The sequence below is a fragment of the Manacus candei genome, unplaced genomic scaffold (genome assembly GCF_025592945.1).
Source record: "Manacus candei isolate 608988 ecotype Guabito, Panama unplaced genomic scaffold, ASM2559294v1 h1tg000018l, whole genome shotgun sequence".
NCBI classification, from domain to species: domain Eukaryota; kingdom Metazoa; phylum Chordata; class Aves; order Passeriformes; family Pipridae; genus Manacus; species Manacus candei.
Window position 1 is genome coordinate 6,147,058 of NW_026138066.1, and position 16,760 is coordinate 6,163,817.

Here is a 16,760-nt window from a genome sequence, read left to right on the forward strand (position 1 = left end):
AGAAGTGCTGGATGGAAAAAGCCAGCTCTAGTGTTATGTGACCCACATTGCATCTTTGGATTATTACTACATATCTACTGTGAAATATTTTGAAGATTGTTGCTTTGGAGGTGAAGGATGTGCTCTGTTTTTCTAGAATCACTTGATGGAGGGTTTAGATCTACATCAGGCAGAATTGTATTCCTGTTCTCATCTGTACAAATTTTTAATGTTCTCATAAACTTCCTAAGAGGATAAGAATGTAAAGGTGGGTTGTAAAAAGAGTTTCAAGTCCTCCATACTAGATGCCTTTGAGGCAGCTGTGTGGCTTTCTTGGTTAAACCCCCTCTTCAGCTTTGTTCCTACAATCGTCTGTGTTGGACAAGCACAGCTGGGTAAGGAGTTGTATCAGTAATCTCCAAGTTGGCATGAGACACCTCTCCAGGTCAGCATATTGCAGCAGGACATGCTGATTTCTGCAGTGCTACTAAGAAATCTGCTTTCATCATTCATATGACGTGCAGTAGGGAACCGCTCCTGGTCCTGGTTTTGTTTCCTGTTCAGGATCTGCTTCACAGGCATCCTCTTTGGGTGTAAGGGAGAGTGATCCCAATCCTATTCCTCACAAAGAGAAGACCACAGCATGATTATAAATAAGTGGCTTTTGTCTCTAGTGTAAAAGGTTCTTATAACAGTTGAAGAGACTAAAACAAATTTTCTTTCTAATCTTTACCCTCCCTAAGTCCATTTTCTCTGTAGGATGGTTGCTAAGGAAGAACTGAGGAAGCTGCCTGCATTTTAATAGCAGCCATTGTTGCCTGAGTAGAGAAAAGAGGTAGTGGAATGAGAGATAGTCTCAAATAGTAAAGAAATAAACTTCTGCTTAACTGTCCCTTTGCCCAGGCTTGCTCCAAGTTATTCTTTAAAATGCATTGCGATGAATAGAACCCTATGACCGCTATTCCCAACAGTGGATGCTTGCAAATTGTGAAGATCAAGTGTATCTTCTGCTTCTCCTTCACCCCACTGAGGGACATGAGTTTCTGGCATCCCCTTCCCAGGGCAGCAAAGTGTCATATAATCCCTGCAGTTTGGGTGTCATTTACAGTCTGCTTCACTTAAATGCTTCTCTGTTAACTGCACAGTCTGCTTAAATGCAAAGCCAGCATGTATTCCCCATCAGCAGTTAGTGGATTAAAATGCTGTTAGGCTCAGAAAATTGCCTTTAAAAAAGGCCCCAAAAGTTAGCTTTTCTTTGTTGATAACCCCCATTCTAGCACATTCTGTGTGGTGTGGGGTGTGTTGTCGACAACATCAGAAAAATGCAACTCTAAAACAAAAAAAGTAACCCGCCTCAGCAATTTAAGTAGATCAAAATTAATTTTGACCATTGTATTCTCACTCATTGATCACAGACTATCAGAGTTGAATTTTTCTTAAAGCTTCCTGTGGACACTACAAAAACTTTGGTTCACTGACCTCCCTTAGCTGCTTCTATACAGAAAGGTGTACAGAACAGACAGCTGGAGTTTAGCTGCCCTTGCTGGTGTTTGAACAAGAATCTAATCTGGCTTCCCGCTGAAGCAGGAAAAGGCTAACACAAGTCAGCATTTGTTTTGTGAGGTGACACAGCTGAAAAATGCTCAGAGACCATTTTTCAGTGTGAGGGAAGGGTTTTCTTACCATGTTTCCAAGGGACTGAATTCAGTCAGAAATGTAGGATACGGCCTCCACCAAAAACAACAGCTGGTGCACTACATATTCAAAAGCTGAATTGAGTACTGGCTACTGGTCAAATGTGACTGTTTCATCAGCAACTAAGAAAAAGGTTCTCTTCTCAGTGTAATTAGAAGAGCTGCTGGCCGAGTGGTTAGTGGAAAGGTGGCTTCATCCTTCAAAGCAGTAGTTACACAGCACTGTGATGTCTGAGTTAGGGGCCCCAGTTCTGCACAAACAGCTGTAACAGTTTTGATCAGCAAATATCCCATGTTGTCAAAGCTGTCTTTTATTGTTGCATATTATAATTAAGTTGGTTGCATACAGGCTGTTGGTTTAATCTAACGGTGTTATACACATTGGACTAAAAAGTTGGAAAGTATATGTAGGCTTAGTGCCATGTTTCCTTAGGCTGTGTTCTCTGACCCTCACAAAGAAAACATAGTCAGACCTACTCAGTGCTAGCCCGGTGAAAATTCTCCTAAAATACCTTTGTCGCTACGGAAAGGTAGAGGTGTTGAACTAACTGGAAGTTTCCATCCCAGCTCATGCTGTACTAAAGCTGTCTTGTGAGTTAAGAGGATGCTGTAGCACGGTGTGTTCAAAGTGGGCTGTGCATGCAGAGGTGGTGAACAGCATACAAATAAATGACCCTGAGCCCTTATGAGCATTAAATTGCTTTTGACTGTTTTTACTTATGCTTGCACTTTCCTCAGCTTAGATAATGAAGTTAGGCTAATTTCACTTGTTCTTCAGTGGTTTCTCTTCCTGATCACATGGTTTATTCACTGGGTTGCAAGGATGAATTCTTCTATCAGGCAGACTGCTTTCACTGAATTTATGAAATTGATAAATCACGTCTGTGAGCATTCAGCCTTCATAAACTTCATTAATATAAAGTTTATGTCTTGCACTCTCCCATTTTGCATGGGTATCCCAGCCTGAATTCCAGGGAGTTCTGCCTCTCTCAGCCCCTCTATAGGATTTCATTTATCCATAACAGCCTTCCTTCCTTCCTGTTCTGCACTACTACTTGAGCTGTCTCTGTTGTAATCCAGCCTATGTGAATTAATCATAACCTTGGCTGGGCAACCTTGAGTATCACTTGGGATTCCTTAGAAGAAAAGGTTTTGTAGCAATGTGAACACAGACTCCTTTTGGCAGTAAGTCTGTATTCAATATGACATACATGAAGCCTCACCACAAGCTGCAGTTCACAAGCCATGTATTTCCCTCCACTAGTTTTCAAAAAACAGGAAATGCAGAATATTTTTTTAATTTGTTGTCACAAACCTGTCCTGGTATGTGACATAGTCTTTAAAATGAGATTTATTTTTTTTTCAACCTTGAAATGCAGAGATGCAGAATCTGCAGTCTAGTCTCTGTAGTAGGTCTAGTCACACTACTAAATACAAAGTGTGGTTTAGAAATAGAAGAGCTTTCAGACATGTATGTGTAAGGGCAGGCACGCTGCTGCAGATTTAGACAACGAGCTGCAAAAAACAACTTGGCTCATCGTAGATATTTGTTTTTACTTCTGCTTGCTACTAATGCACTGCTTACAACTGGAGTTGTAAGTGTCCTGAAAGTGTCTGTAGGGGTGCAGCCTCCCTATATTAAGTATATACTGCTGAATCTGAGCTACCACCAACCATGAGTTGCTGGTCTTGAAATATGCCTGTGGCTTCCCTATTGAGGAAGTTTTATGCTAAGATGAACAAAAAATAATCTGACTTGCTGTATTTTACTAACAGGGTAACTCTGTTGATGGTGGCTATATGGCAATATTATTTGTCATTTAATACGTCCCCCACCACCTCAGTTCTCTGCTCCTTCTCTGAAACTGCTGGCAGCAGTCCTCTGTACTAGCTCCCAAATTTCTCTGAAATGTTTTACTAACTTTTGGAACAGTCCATTAGTGATATAAAAACCTTGTTCAGACATTAATTCAGAACTTTTCATACTTGTGAAATAATTAAATTATGCCCAGTTTTGAGTGGGAAAATCAGACAAGCATACAAAGCCCACAAAATGTTGCATAGTCTGTGTCACAAGTTGAATGAAAAGGTGAGTAGAAGGGTACCAGTTTGGAACTTATTTTCTGACCAGCAGTTATATACTCCCCTTTATATGACCTGTTTTATTCTTAATTTGAAAATTAATTTAAAGATTAAGTGCAGGGATAAAGGAAACAGAAAATTGTTTATTTGTGATTGAAAGACTTACACTTCAGTCTGTCTTAGAGTAACTTTGAATTTCTCTGGTCATTCTAGACCTTTGGCTGAGCTCCATGTACAACAGCCTTGGATTGGTGCTTGGGACATCTGTTAATCTATATATAGGATTCACACACTTGCACATGTAAACAGGTGATCTCCTAAATATATGAAATGGCATTGGGAACTCCAAGTACTTATTTAAGCCAAAATGTAATCAGAAGTGAACTGAAATAATCCTTTTTGCCTTCCTCCCTGCCACAAAAGTAAGCTGTCCTGGGGAAAAAAGTGCTTTATGTGCTGATTATAACTTGTGCATAATATATATGTATATGCATTAATAAATCCAAGGAATTACTTAGTGCTTATTAAAAGTATTCTGAAAATGACCCTTTTTTTATTCTCTAGTTTAGTTCTCTTGATAGTTGCTAGTTTCTTACTGTTTAGGGACATAGGGTTTAAAAATAAAAGGTGTGTATCATGGGTAGAGAAAAAGGGTAGTAGATGGTAACTGATAAAGAAATAAGATATATTTAGGAAATTCATAAGGGAAGCTGAAGTCACAAAGGGAATTTTAAGTCATTTGATGAAGTCTATAGCTGTCTGACTGAGGCTGATTTTAATAAATCTGAGAACAGCAGGGAGACTTCAGAAGAGCGAAAGACCAGTAGCATTTTGCCTCACTGCAGAAGGAGGATGAGTGAGTAAAGACTGGCTCATCTGATATCAGTTCCAGGAAGAAAAACGTGGAAAATTTGATAAAGAATTTAGATGGTATAAGAACAGTATAATCACACTGTTCAGCTTTTTAGTTTGTGAAAACGACTCTGCTCAAATGTTATTTTGTTGTTTGAATATGAAATTTGGTTGCTAGAGGTTTTATCTGTTTGTAATAGACTTTTATAACATCTTTAACTTGGTAGTGTGGTATATTTTGGCTTTAAAAAGTATATTTGAATTTAATGAAGTACTACTTAGTTGGATTAACAACTGACTGTAATCATAGAAAGTGTTTTTGGTTGGGATCAGCACCGTGCAGTCTGGAAACAAATGCAAGATGGGTAACAGTGTGGACAGAACAAATACTATGGTGGCATAAATAATGATGTTTAAAAATGGTTTAGATCATTTAGGCAAACTGAGACGGTTGAGCAAAATGTGCATCAGTACAGGTGAGGAAAGAGTATGCACCAAGGAGCAAAAAGTGTGTGGGAGCTTTTTGCTGAAAATCCCTGACTCTGTGAGGTGAAAGGTAAAGAGCAGGTGTAGTTAGAAATGTGAAGGAAAGTAGGTGGTCGTAGCAATTGGCAAAAAGGGCTAACATACATTACTAGATGTGTAAATGGGAAGACATGAGTAATAATAAGATTATCTGCACTTAAAGCTGGGGAGCTGAACCTGATGCTATAGGTCTGCACTTTGTCTGTATACATTTAGTAAGATGTGCTAATTTAGGGTATGGATATGAGTCCCTGAAATGGCTCACTAGTGGAAATAATGCCATGCAGTGAGAGATTTAATGGATTGCTACCTAATGGGGCAGAAATCACTTAGTAGCAATCTGCTGTTGGAAGTAGGAAGTCTAACTCCCACCTTATGGTAGTGCTGGCAAATACCTGGTGTCCTGTTTGCTAAACCACAACTCCTGGCTATACGGTCACCCTCTTCAATTCGCTCATGAGAGAACTACTCCGTGTTTCCAGTGGGCTGTGGTCCATGTTGTGTCAGTGAGTCCAGCCACCAGTCAGGGGAACACGAGAGATGATGGGGGGAGTGAGAGCTTTCACACTACAGCAGCAAGCTGTTGGATCGAGTGCTCATGTAGATGTGGGTTTAATACCCTCAAGACGAATCCAGCAAATGAAGAGCTCTGAGAGGAGGCCCAGCCGTGAGGCTGCGTTAGCCCTCGCTAGCACAGAAGTAGGAGTGCGATCTCATGCTGAGTAGGAGGAAGAGTCTGGAACTACCACTTCTGTTTGCAGTTTCACAGCCAAACGAAGGGCCTGTTCCTTCCCCTCTGTGTTCCCTCCTCCTCATTCTGGCTCTTGGCTGATCCCACACAGAATTACCATGGTGCTCTGTACACCCTCCCTCCCTTTCTCACTTCCACGTACTAAAGAAAGTAATTTCCTGCCAAGGATGCATATATTAAGAAATCATAGTTTGTCTTAAGAAACAGAAGAGAGGTAACTAGTTTGCACACTGTGCACACAGAGGTACCTCCACAGGTAGGAGGTACTCCTCTCACTGTCATAAACCTTTCAAAGAAAGGTACATCAAGAGTCAGTGGAAGTGGAAGCTAGACAAATCCAAGAAGAAAATTAAGTGTGCATTTAAGAAAGGGTGATTGGCTGCTGTGCAAACAACCAAGGAAGAGATGGATCTCTTGTTTAGTACATATGAAGACCAGAACCCTTATTGGAAGACGTATCTTAGTCAAATGCAAACTGCAAATAGGAGGTTGAAAGAAACAGGTAAAATGTGATGATGTCTGTAAGTAGACGTAGGGGCATCTTCTTAAATTTTTTGATCCCTACTTTAGGGAGTGTACAGGACAAATTTGGATATAATGTATGAAATGAATGTACTGGACAAACAAAGTACTTAAAAAAGGAAGCATAAGGGTTATAATGAGATTGCATAATTAGACTGTAGAGCAGTTTAGTTCTCTAGTGGTTTCACTGCATTTTGTGGACTTTTCTTTTGTGGACTATACAATAGACATAAGCTTGACAGAGAAATTAAAATTAAAACAGGGGAGATACCTTGCCATTCATTTTATAATAATTTATGTTGAGTATACTTAGGAGTTTGGGCTGGATTGCAAATGGGATTCAATATCTATTCATACTCAGGTTGTCCTAATTTGATGTGTGTGTGTCTACACATGCATGTGATTTTTTAATTCAGTTTTGAAAGGTTGCTTTCATATGGAAGATGTCTTTGACTGTAAGAACAATCTAGAATGTTGCTTTGATTGTGTAGTTTAAAGAGAAACTGCTGTTATAAACTAAATGTTGAAATTATGACTATTCCAGAGATTGACATTAGAAAAAACTTAGCTAATTGCATTTCACACAGGTCATGAATATGTTCTGTTATGCTAAAATAAATAGGAAAAATTCTAGTGATAAGGGATTTCTTCTGCAGTGGAACAAGGATACTTCCAGACATATCCATGGTATTTCACTTTCATGGGTTGTTTCTGAAGGTGAATTTCTGAGCTGAGGAAGGAAATCAGCCTTGTAATTTAGAGTAACGACCAACAATTTTGTCATATCATTTAATCTGCACATGGTAATTAGAGTTTTCAGGAGTCATTAGCAGCTGGGGTGTCACTCTGTGTTTATTGGAGGGCTGTCAGCCCGTGTTTCTCTTTGTTTGTTTTTTAATATTAATGGTTTGGAAAACAGTTGGTGCTCTAGAAAGAATTGAGAAACAGGCCTGGGTTTGTGGATTTTTATCAGCCTGCCAAGACCCTGCGCAACTTCCTCTCCCTCTGCCCGCAGCAGCATACGGAAACCTGACTGCTGCAGGCCACTTCTGCAATTGCAGCAGGGCAGGGAGCGGGGTGGGAGCGGGGTCTTTTTCTTCTGCTGCTGGCTAGTGCCTTGCCACCCAAAGAAGAAAATAAGATGCACTTGAAAATGTCTCTTCGGTTGTTTCTTGCACTGATGGGTTTCCTTCTCTCTCCTCTCCTTGCTGTCGTGCAGTGCTGCAGTTGAAGCTCCAGCAGCGACGCACACGGGAGGAGCTGGTGAGCCAAGGGATCATGCCGCGTAAGTACCACTGCAATTCTCTGTCTTGGTGTTTTTGTGCATGCTTTTTTAGTGCAGAATGGTTTCCCCAATGATTTGAAAGGTCAGATTCCCTGCTTCTGCATGAACACCATCGTATGTGAGCCCCACCCTGTCCCACCCAACTTGGTCCTTCTGAAGTGTTGGTGTGCTGATGTGGGGCCACCTCCCATACTGAGGAAGAGAGTAATGACTGCAAGTGTAACTGTCCTCCAAAACAATGCTTGCATTTGATCACACTGCAGAGTCTTTTAGGAGAACATACTGTGTTAGAAGTGCCTTGTATACTTGACACATACTGGTAATCACTCTTTTAACAGGCTTCCTGCCTCTGCAGTTTCTGTTCTTGCAGTTTGCCAGCTCCCCAGAGCTCTGAGGCAGTTGTAACTTTGTACGTACATATTCTATAAAGTGACTGAAAACAGGCAGTGTGTACAAGACGTTAACCAACCAAGGACCCTGTTTTATGTTTGTAGCTAGAAAATGTGGCTAGAAAGAGCCATATGAGCATCAACCATTCCCCTCCATGCAGGGGAAGGCAAAACCAGTGGAGCCAGAGAACATTTCTGGATGAACACAAGCTTTAATAAATTCACTGTGAGGTTAATGTTGGAGAAGATATTTTTCTTTTTTGTTCCCCTTCTTCTCCCGAAAATGCAAAAAGGTATCTGACAAATAGTTTTGTCATCCTTTGGTACCTCTGAACTAGATGACTTACAGTTAACAACTTGAAGCAAGACCAAAGAATGAATGTTTTATTTTTGAGGTCTTCTCAGTTTCACTCATCACCTTTAGTAAAAGGCAATGGATCAGGTATGTATTTTCTTCTTTCAAAAACTTTCCCGCTTCCCTGTTTCACAAGCTTTACTTGAAGACAGTGTAGTAATGTGGAGTTTCTCATTCTTTCTATTTTTGAGGTGCACAGTGTAATATGACACAGTGGTGTGACTTAGACTTTGCCGAAGGCGCAAGGTTAGACTGTCAGCTCTCTCTCTGAATGAAGAGAACCTGTCATAGCACTCTGTTGGCTGGAGTGGCTTGCTGGAAGGCAGTGATCTTCTCAAGATGTTTCTGGCACCCCTACTTAAAATTATGTTACCAAAGCAGAAAGGAAAGATTGGATGAAAGACTAGTGTCCCAGTTAGCTGTGCCTTTTTACTAATGCTTCCCGGAAGAAAATGTGCCTGACTTCTTTGTGGTCTCCTGCTTTGGGTGGATATGTATGCAAACACTGTATTAACTTATGTTCAGTACTGGCTTTCTTCAAAGTGTGGCTGACCAAACTTGTGATTCCCGAGAGGGGTCTATTTTACAGGCCTTTTGAAAATGATGCCCTTGCAAGTAATTCAAGTCGGGCATCCTGAATAATTAATGAGTCTTGAATTTGCTTAAAATATAGCCTAAATTACTAGTCTTTGCAGATTTGTGCCCTTCATTACTTCATTTATATCTCTTGCATCTGAGTTTTGTGATGGACCAAAGAAGAATGTTCAGTGAAAAATAATTGAGAAAATATTGGTGACACATAAAAAGGTCTTTTCTGCAATGGAGAAAAACCACTTTAGCACATCTGTTCTAAACATGATTTGAAATTAGTTCCTCCCAAGTAATGGTATCATTTACCCATACCTGCCAACTGGAAATAGCCACACATAGTTCCCTGAGCCATTTTTAATGAGAAGATCAGATGTGAGATAAATTGTGACACTTAAAGCAAAAGATCCATTTTTAACCTGAGAAGTACAGAGGATGACTAGGGACCATGTTCCTCCTAGAAGCATCATAAAGGCATGACAGCTTTGCTTCTACTTTCATGAGTCCAGAATAGGTATTTTTATTAATGCTGGGAATGTGCAAGCATCCTGTTTTCTTTCATCTCTCTGGCCTGCACCCCTTGTCTGTGAAAACATTTAGGTACTTAATCTGGTTCCCCTGTCATCTACTACTGAACACAGCTATACTGGACTATGTGTCTCCCCCTTGAGTTCATTAGTCAAGAACCAGGCCCCACGCAGCCCTTTATGATGATTTAATCATTATTTTCCATATGGAGAGTCTTAACACTCTTGAAAGAATTGTGATGGTTGTGGTTCTATCTACATTACAGTTTATGTCAGGAATGTGCTTTTGAAGTGAAGCTCCTGATTGCACCTGCCTGCTGTACCTTGCTTTGCACCGTGAAATGAAGTTTGAGTGTTGGATTAAATTGAGATGAAAGTAAAGTGGAAAATATTCTGCCTAGAGCTAATATGCATTCAGTCCATGGGACTAGACTACAACTTGTCTGCTACCAAACCTCCATTTCACCTTCACTTAGAGTGTGGATGTCAGTTCCTCAGCATCGACCTTGTTTCTGTTTACATTTGGTCTTACTATGCTACCCTGCATGTTCATTTAGATTAGCCTTTCATACAGATCAGTTCCTGTATCTTGAGGCAAACAGACGTGGAAAAATCCATGAGCCAAATATGGGAGAAGTAAAAGATTTTGTTACATGTTAAAAGCTATCTAGGATGAAAACTCACTTTGGTACCTTTGGTTCTCCTGAGTGCAGTGTGAATCTTACATGCTGTTTAGATTCAACTTGGTGCCCAGAAAGAGAAATTTCATTTCAGGCTTCCATCAACACAAGGTTTTTGGACAGTGTAAATGTCAGGAGTGGGAGAAGACACATTTGTGTCACCTTAAAACGAGTGTGAGAGTCGCGCTGCTTCTGCTTTGCTTGTTCGTAACAGAACCGGGAATTACTTGGTGGAATTTTGTTTATATGATACAGTGGAAAGGCAAATGTTTCAACATTTTTTTACCAAGTACACTTAATCTTGCTTGAATAATCTTCCCAACCCACCAGCCACCTACAGTAGGGCTATGCTTCACTGAAAGATTAGTGTATTGTACTAAGAAATAAAACATTTATAGGCAGTGACAAATGATTCAAAATAATTTGGGTTTATGCTTCATTAATTCTTCTTGCTTTTCTGTTACCACTTTGTGTAACCTTTCCCTAGCAGCAGGATTCATTAGCTGAAGATTAAAATTCTCAGTTGCCCATAGAAAAGAGGTGGGAAGCAGGTCTTCACCTGCATCTGACGTACCTGTGATTAGAGCTAGAATGACTGTATCTTGAAAAAAGGAGAGCTGAGTTTTCATGTTTATTCAGGTTTTGGCCTGTTTTCTGACAGTGCAAATAGACAAGCTTTTTTGCTATTTGCATTTTTTTGTAGCTATGCAGAGATGATTTTCATCTTCTCGTCCTCACAAAATGCAAGTTAAACAAAATCTGCTGTCTGTGCTCAACTCTTTGAACTCTGTCATGCTGTAGAAGAACAGTCAGATGCTGTAATTTTTTACAGTGTTGAATTTAAAGGTTACAGGTATTGTAAGGTTTTTTGGGGGAGTATTAAACACCACATTTTTCACCCTTGAAAAGAATGTTCAAAATAGTAGCTAACGTACATCTGAGTAGAAAGATATGTGGAAAATATCTTCGATTAAAACAGCAAAAATTTTTAGGGGAAAGACATTTGGCAAATGTAGCAATACTCTGCTATGCAAAATATGTGCCTCTTTTTCTCTTTTGCAAGATTTAAAGCTTCACATGCCCTTTGTTTTATCCATCAGGATTGTGATCTTTGGCTTCTGGCTGCAAACACAAAATGTAGGCAAGCATGCAAGGTTGTCGTGTGGCACAGTCATGCAGGAAAGCTGTTTTGACCATCAGATTTATGGAAGCAGATGAAGCAGAAGTAGATAATTTCTGGTAATGTGCCTTGTGTTGCTCTATAGCAGTGCTTTGTGAGTATCTGAAAGATGACACAGGCAACCTTTGGAAAGGGCACTGTCTGGACTGAGAGCTAGAGGGAAGGTGGCTTCTGTACAGGCTGAGAATTTCCAGGAGCTCCTTTTTCACTTCAGTGTATCTGATGTTTGCCAGTTTTTGTGCCCACATCCAACTCCTCTGACTGTATGTTTATGTTCTGGGATGCAGTATATACAGAGTGCATGGCTGTCTGTAGATCCAAAGAGTATGGAGTTTGTGCTGGTTTTCTAATTGACTGCTTTTACAGGTGCTGAAGTGTTTCCATGCCATAGGTCTGTTAACAACACTCCAATGTGGTTTTCCACTTGGATGTGCAGCCTGGTAGATGTTTGAGTGTGTTTCAGAACACAAGATTTGTGAATCTTGTGCTGCTGTGTTTCAGACTCTCCTGAGTAGAGTGTATTTTATCTTCAGACTACACGAAGAGTGTGCGCCACGGTTCAATTGCAACGTGTCACATGATTAGAAATGATTGTTATACAGCAGACAGTCTAATGATTATAATCTGATTAGGTCTCTCATATCACTAGCTGCATTTTTTGTGGCCATAAGTTTATTAGAGAAAATGTAATATTTGTTATAAAACTACAATGCAGTATTTGCTTTTTTGGTATCTTTGAGACGTTGCTGGGGACAAATTCTACAGGAATTGCCATTTACTGGGGTCACTTGGTGATCTAAGGATACAGAACATAGGTTGTGCTTTGGCATATCAATGTGGTTCATCATCTTGACAAAGCTTATATTTGGTCTTCTACATCCAGCATAGCTACCATCACAAAAAAACAAGGATCTTTGAGGTACTGATTTCAGGAAGCAAAATGCTTTCCACCTGGGAGTTTCTAAAGTTAAACCATACCTTTAGACTTTAACATCTCAACCCCCAAATTTGGCCATGCATACACACTTCTGTTTGTGTAGTAAAAATGCTGTTTCTGCTTTAGCCTTTACCTGACAGTCTAATCACTTCCCACCTTTAAAAAAATAGTTTTTTAAATACTTGATGAAAATTATGCACTTCCAGCTTAATTGTATGGCTCTATATTTAATATTTATGCTCATATTTTCTTATTTATTCTTACTTCTTATTATGAAGCTGGTCAATTTAGTATATGTGCTGTAATTGAAGGAGACCTATCAGTTGAGGATATAGTCAACTTTTGGCTCCTGTTACGTACAATACCTACAGTAGAATGTATTAAATGTCAGAAACAAAACAAAAGAAGAAAACTAGTTTTATGAATTGTTTAACTGTTAGTTGTGAAGGAGGAGCATCTTTTTATGTATGTCAAAGAAAGGAGAGGCAGTAAGTTGTTGGAACATACACAGTTATCTAATGTGTAGTATTTTTCATGGCACGAACTGTTCTGTCATCCTGCCAATGACTTCAGGTGCAGTTCTTAATACCTCAGCTATATTTTGACTTCCACGTAAAGGCTAGGATAGATGACCTGCTATGCCTGTGTGGAGTTTTACTGGTTCTTTACTGTTGCAGTGTGGCTACACAGTCGACATTTCAAGGTTGTTGTGTGTTATATTTGAACTGCAGCTAAAGCAATTGCTTAAACACCCTGAAATAGCTCTTCCTGCTATGTAATGTGTCCCCGTCATTCTGTCACTGCTTTACATATCAGGTCTTTGTAGTGACATTCCTTACAGTTTTATGGAATCTTATTTATAGTAACAAAGCAAAAATACAAATTTTTACTTTCCTGCCATCTAGTGTCTGCTATTCTGCCCATTGACAACTGCTTCACTTCCATACTTACAAGTTGTACTTTCATTTAGGATAAGGAGTTAAAAACAAATGTATGGACTGTAAATATTGTTAACTCCTAGAGTTGTTTAATAAAATGTCCAAACCTGTAAAGTCTTTAAGATCTAAAAATAATAACAATTTATTTTAATACTCTGTTTAACCTCTTTGCTGTTTCCTGGTTTACAGTGGTATAGGACATAGCACAGGACCTCAAATACAGGAGCTGCAGCTAGACTTTTAATATGTTCAATGTCATGCTATGAAAGTAAGACTGAAACACTAAGCAGGTATTGTAAAACAACAAAAAAGGCTTAGAGGACGCTTGCAACTCTATTTCTGTTTCTGGCATGTTGCATAGAAATCTGTAATCCCAGGAATTATTTGCTGGTTATTTGACTTTGATCTCTTTTCTTGAAGCACAATTTCAAAGCCTTCAGGCTTTGTGTGTAGAAGGAGTCTGTACATTTAAGATGAGAGTCTCATTGTCAGAGGCCTAATAACTTCATCTAGTTTGTTTGTATTTTTAAATATCTGTCTCTGTGTGTTTTCCATGTGTTTACGTAATCGGTGAATAATAAGACGTGATCAGAGTAATAAAGTTCCTTTTGTTAGTAATGGAAATGTGCTGTTTGCTCTTTCTGAAATTGCAGACAGAAAAGTCTGTGCTCAGGTGTTTGGTAGGCTGCACTTAGTCCTTGATCCCTGCCATGATAAAAGATTTAACTCTGCCAGTTGCAAGAGAAACATAATAATCTGGGGGAATCAAGTCTGATATGTAATGCAGTTTTTTTCCTGTCATATTCCCACAATTGTCTTAGGTTCATTCTTACTTATTCACTGGAAATGGACTCTCCTTTTTGTGGCCTCACACCTTCCCTACCCTGGACACTTCAGAAAGTTGTCAGAAGAGTTTGCAAAGGCTAATTATCTATCCAGGAAACAGGCATGAAAAGTGGTCTAGGAATGCATGAATCAAAGGGTTTCTGGTAGAAGTTCATTGTCTCCCTTTTCTTCTTCAGTTTGGACATGGTATAATCCTAATTGTAGTGAAGCTTTACCTTTTTTATTTTTCATTGCAGTGTTTAGGGAGTCTTTTGAATGCCAAGAGTTACTGGCAATGGATGAAGCAGGTTATACATTATCTGTAATTGCTGTAAATGTTTTTTGACACAAAGCCGTAGCCATAGTCACCCACAGATCTGATAACTGTTACCATGGGTGACAATTTCCATCTTGCTCCTAAAGGGGATGAACTTTCAGAGAAATTGCACATATCTGTTAGATTTTAAAATAACTCAGTGTTGGGCCTTGAAAAATCTTAGCCCTTTTTGTCAATAATGTTTACTATGACAAATTTATACTTCAGACTTTTCACAGAGTTAATGAAAATCTTAAACTGCATCATAAGGGATATGCTGCTTAATACAGTTACTGCCAGTTTTGCTGAATGTGGGCTCTGGAGTGGTGTCTGGTCCAGGTGTTGGAAGCAGCTCAGCCGGTGGTGTTTCCATGGTGAGCTGGGCAGAGACAGGGTACCACAGTTCCACCTGTACATGTGCTTGTGCTGCCAGGGCAAACCCAATTCAGGGACCTGGAAAGTGGCTTTTTGGGGGAAAAACAGCTCCACGAGCCAGTACACTGTGCAGGCTCATGAGTGTTGATCCGTGAGAAGGGGTGGCTCTATGATGTATGGTGTCAGGGAGGCAGGACTTCAGCTCTGACTTCCAAAACAGTCTGGGACTCTATCTGTGTTGATTGGAGCAGCTCGGTAGTAGGGAGGACTTGGTAAAGCTGTAGCACTGTAGCTGTAATGCCATGCTTTGGCAGTGCTGGCAACAGTAACAACATGGGAAAGAACCTTTCTCCAGCATTTGTTCTCTTTGGGACTAGGAACACTCATAATTCTTTGATCACAATAACATTGTTACTGAAGGGTGTCATTGAAGGGCAAAGCTGCATTTGTTTGGGTGCCAGAGATGTGCTTCTTACCTTCATAAATATATTTGGATTGGCTTTTTTAGGTTAATCTTAATTTTTAATTTTCTGAGTTTATGTATTTTGGGATTTGAATAATCACAATTTACCAGTTGTGGCTTCTTTTCCTATCCTTAACTTGATACTCATAGTTTAGCCTTAATCCAAGGTCACTTACCAGCGTCGGGGTATGATATCAGCAAGAATTCTCAAGTATGATCAAATGTGTGTACTGGATGTGAAACTCTCTGGAACTGCTAATGGAGAAAAGGGTGCTGATGGAGATCTCTTCTCTCAGCTGTGTATTCCCCAGTCCCTTTTCATATTTCTACAGCATACTGCTCTTTGATACTGCCCCACTAGCAAGATGACAGTCCCTTCTGTGTACATGACCCTGTTTTTGAATACCTTTTTCTTTCATGCTATGAGAAATACTTTTTGGAGGTGGGGTGAAGGTGAAGTGAGGAAGAAAGTGCCTTGCTCTGTGGTTCAAGTTTTGTGTCTCTTACCAAATGCTATGGGTTGGGAACCCCACCCTGAACTGACAGAGGAAGTCATCAAGCCTATTTGCAGCACTTTATTTCATCTTTTTACGAAAGAATAGTAAACAAGAGACAGTAACCAGAATTTGGTTGAGAGCAGGGGGGAGTAGCTGCAGCAGAAGGCCTTCTGCTGTTCTGAATTAAATCAGTGTGTCTGAGGTTGGGTTTGGATGTGACACAGTCTTCTCTTTGTCATAGCAAGGGAAGATTTTTCCTTTCCCTTAGGAATGGATCTAACTGAAGAGCAAAGTATTTGACTCAGTATTCTGAATTTAGCTGTAGCCTTTTTACAAATATTGCATGTTGTCTTACCGACTGATTTGCAGTTCAAATATCACTGTATTGTCTGTGAAGAGCTAGGTACTATGGCCAAGGAAAGCTCATGTGCTGCCTGTCTTATGTCAGTCTACAAGTCTGATAGCCTTGAGTAGTGATCTTACTGATTGCAGAAGGCTTTGCAACCTCTCCTCCCCCCCAGAACACTTGAACTGTGAGGATCTGTGTAGATCCTTTTACCTTTCTTTCTTCCCTGTATTTGGTTCCTTTCAAACCTCAGTGTCTTCTGTCAGCTACATAAGTAAATGCAGGGTATATGGATATTTTGACCTCTTCTTCTTAGCAGCTGGGCCAGTCCCCTTCCCCTGCTGTGTTTCGTTCTCAGTGTCTCAATCTAATTCTGAGTCCACTTATTTCTCACACTAGGTAACAGGAACCTGAAGATCTGCATATGAATATATTTGAAAGCAGAGCTAAAATCTGCTTTTGCACACTGCAGGGTAAACCCTGGACAGTAATGTTTTGAGCCATTTTGCCCAGATTTTTGTCTCTGCTGTTATATTGGAGATTTGGGTTTGATTCCTGGGCCTTGATTCAGTCTGTTTATAACAGCACCAGTTTGGTGCTTTGCAGCAGTATCTCAAGGTGAGGCTGGATGGGGCTCTGAGCAACCTTGTCTAG

General features: G+C 39.9%; 1 protein-coding gene across 3 annotated transcripts in view; it reads left to right on the forward strand.

Annotated features, from left to right (window-relative positions):
* Positions 1-16,760, forward strand: part of MRTFA (myocardin related transcription factor A) — a 77,668-nt gene that overhangs the window by 39,781 nt on the left and 21,127 nt on the right. For all 3 annotated transcript variants that reach the window (XM_051784204.1, XM_051784205.1, XM_051784203.1), the window contains one exon: positions 7,625-7,690. In XM_051784204.1, the coding sequence (XP_051640164.1) occupies positions 7,625-7,690 (66 nt within the window). The remainder of the gene's footprint in view (positions 1-7,624; positions 7,691-16,760) is intronic.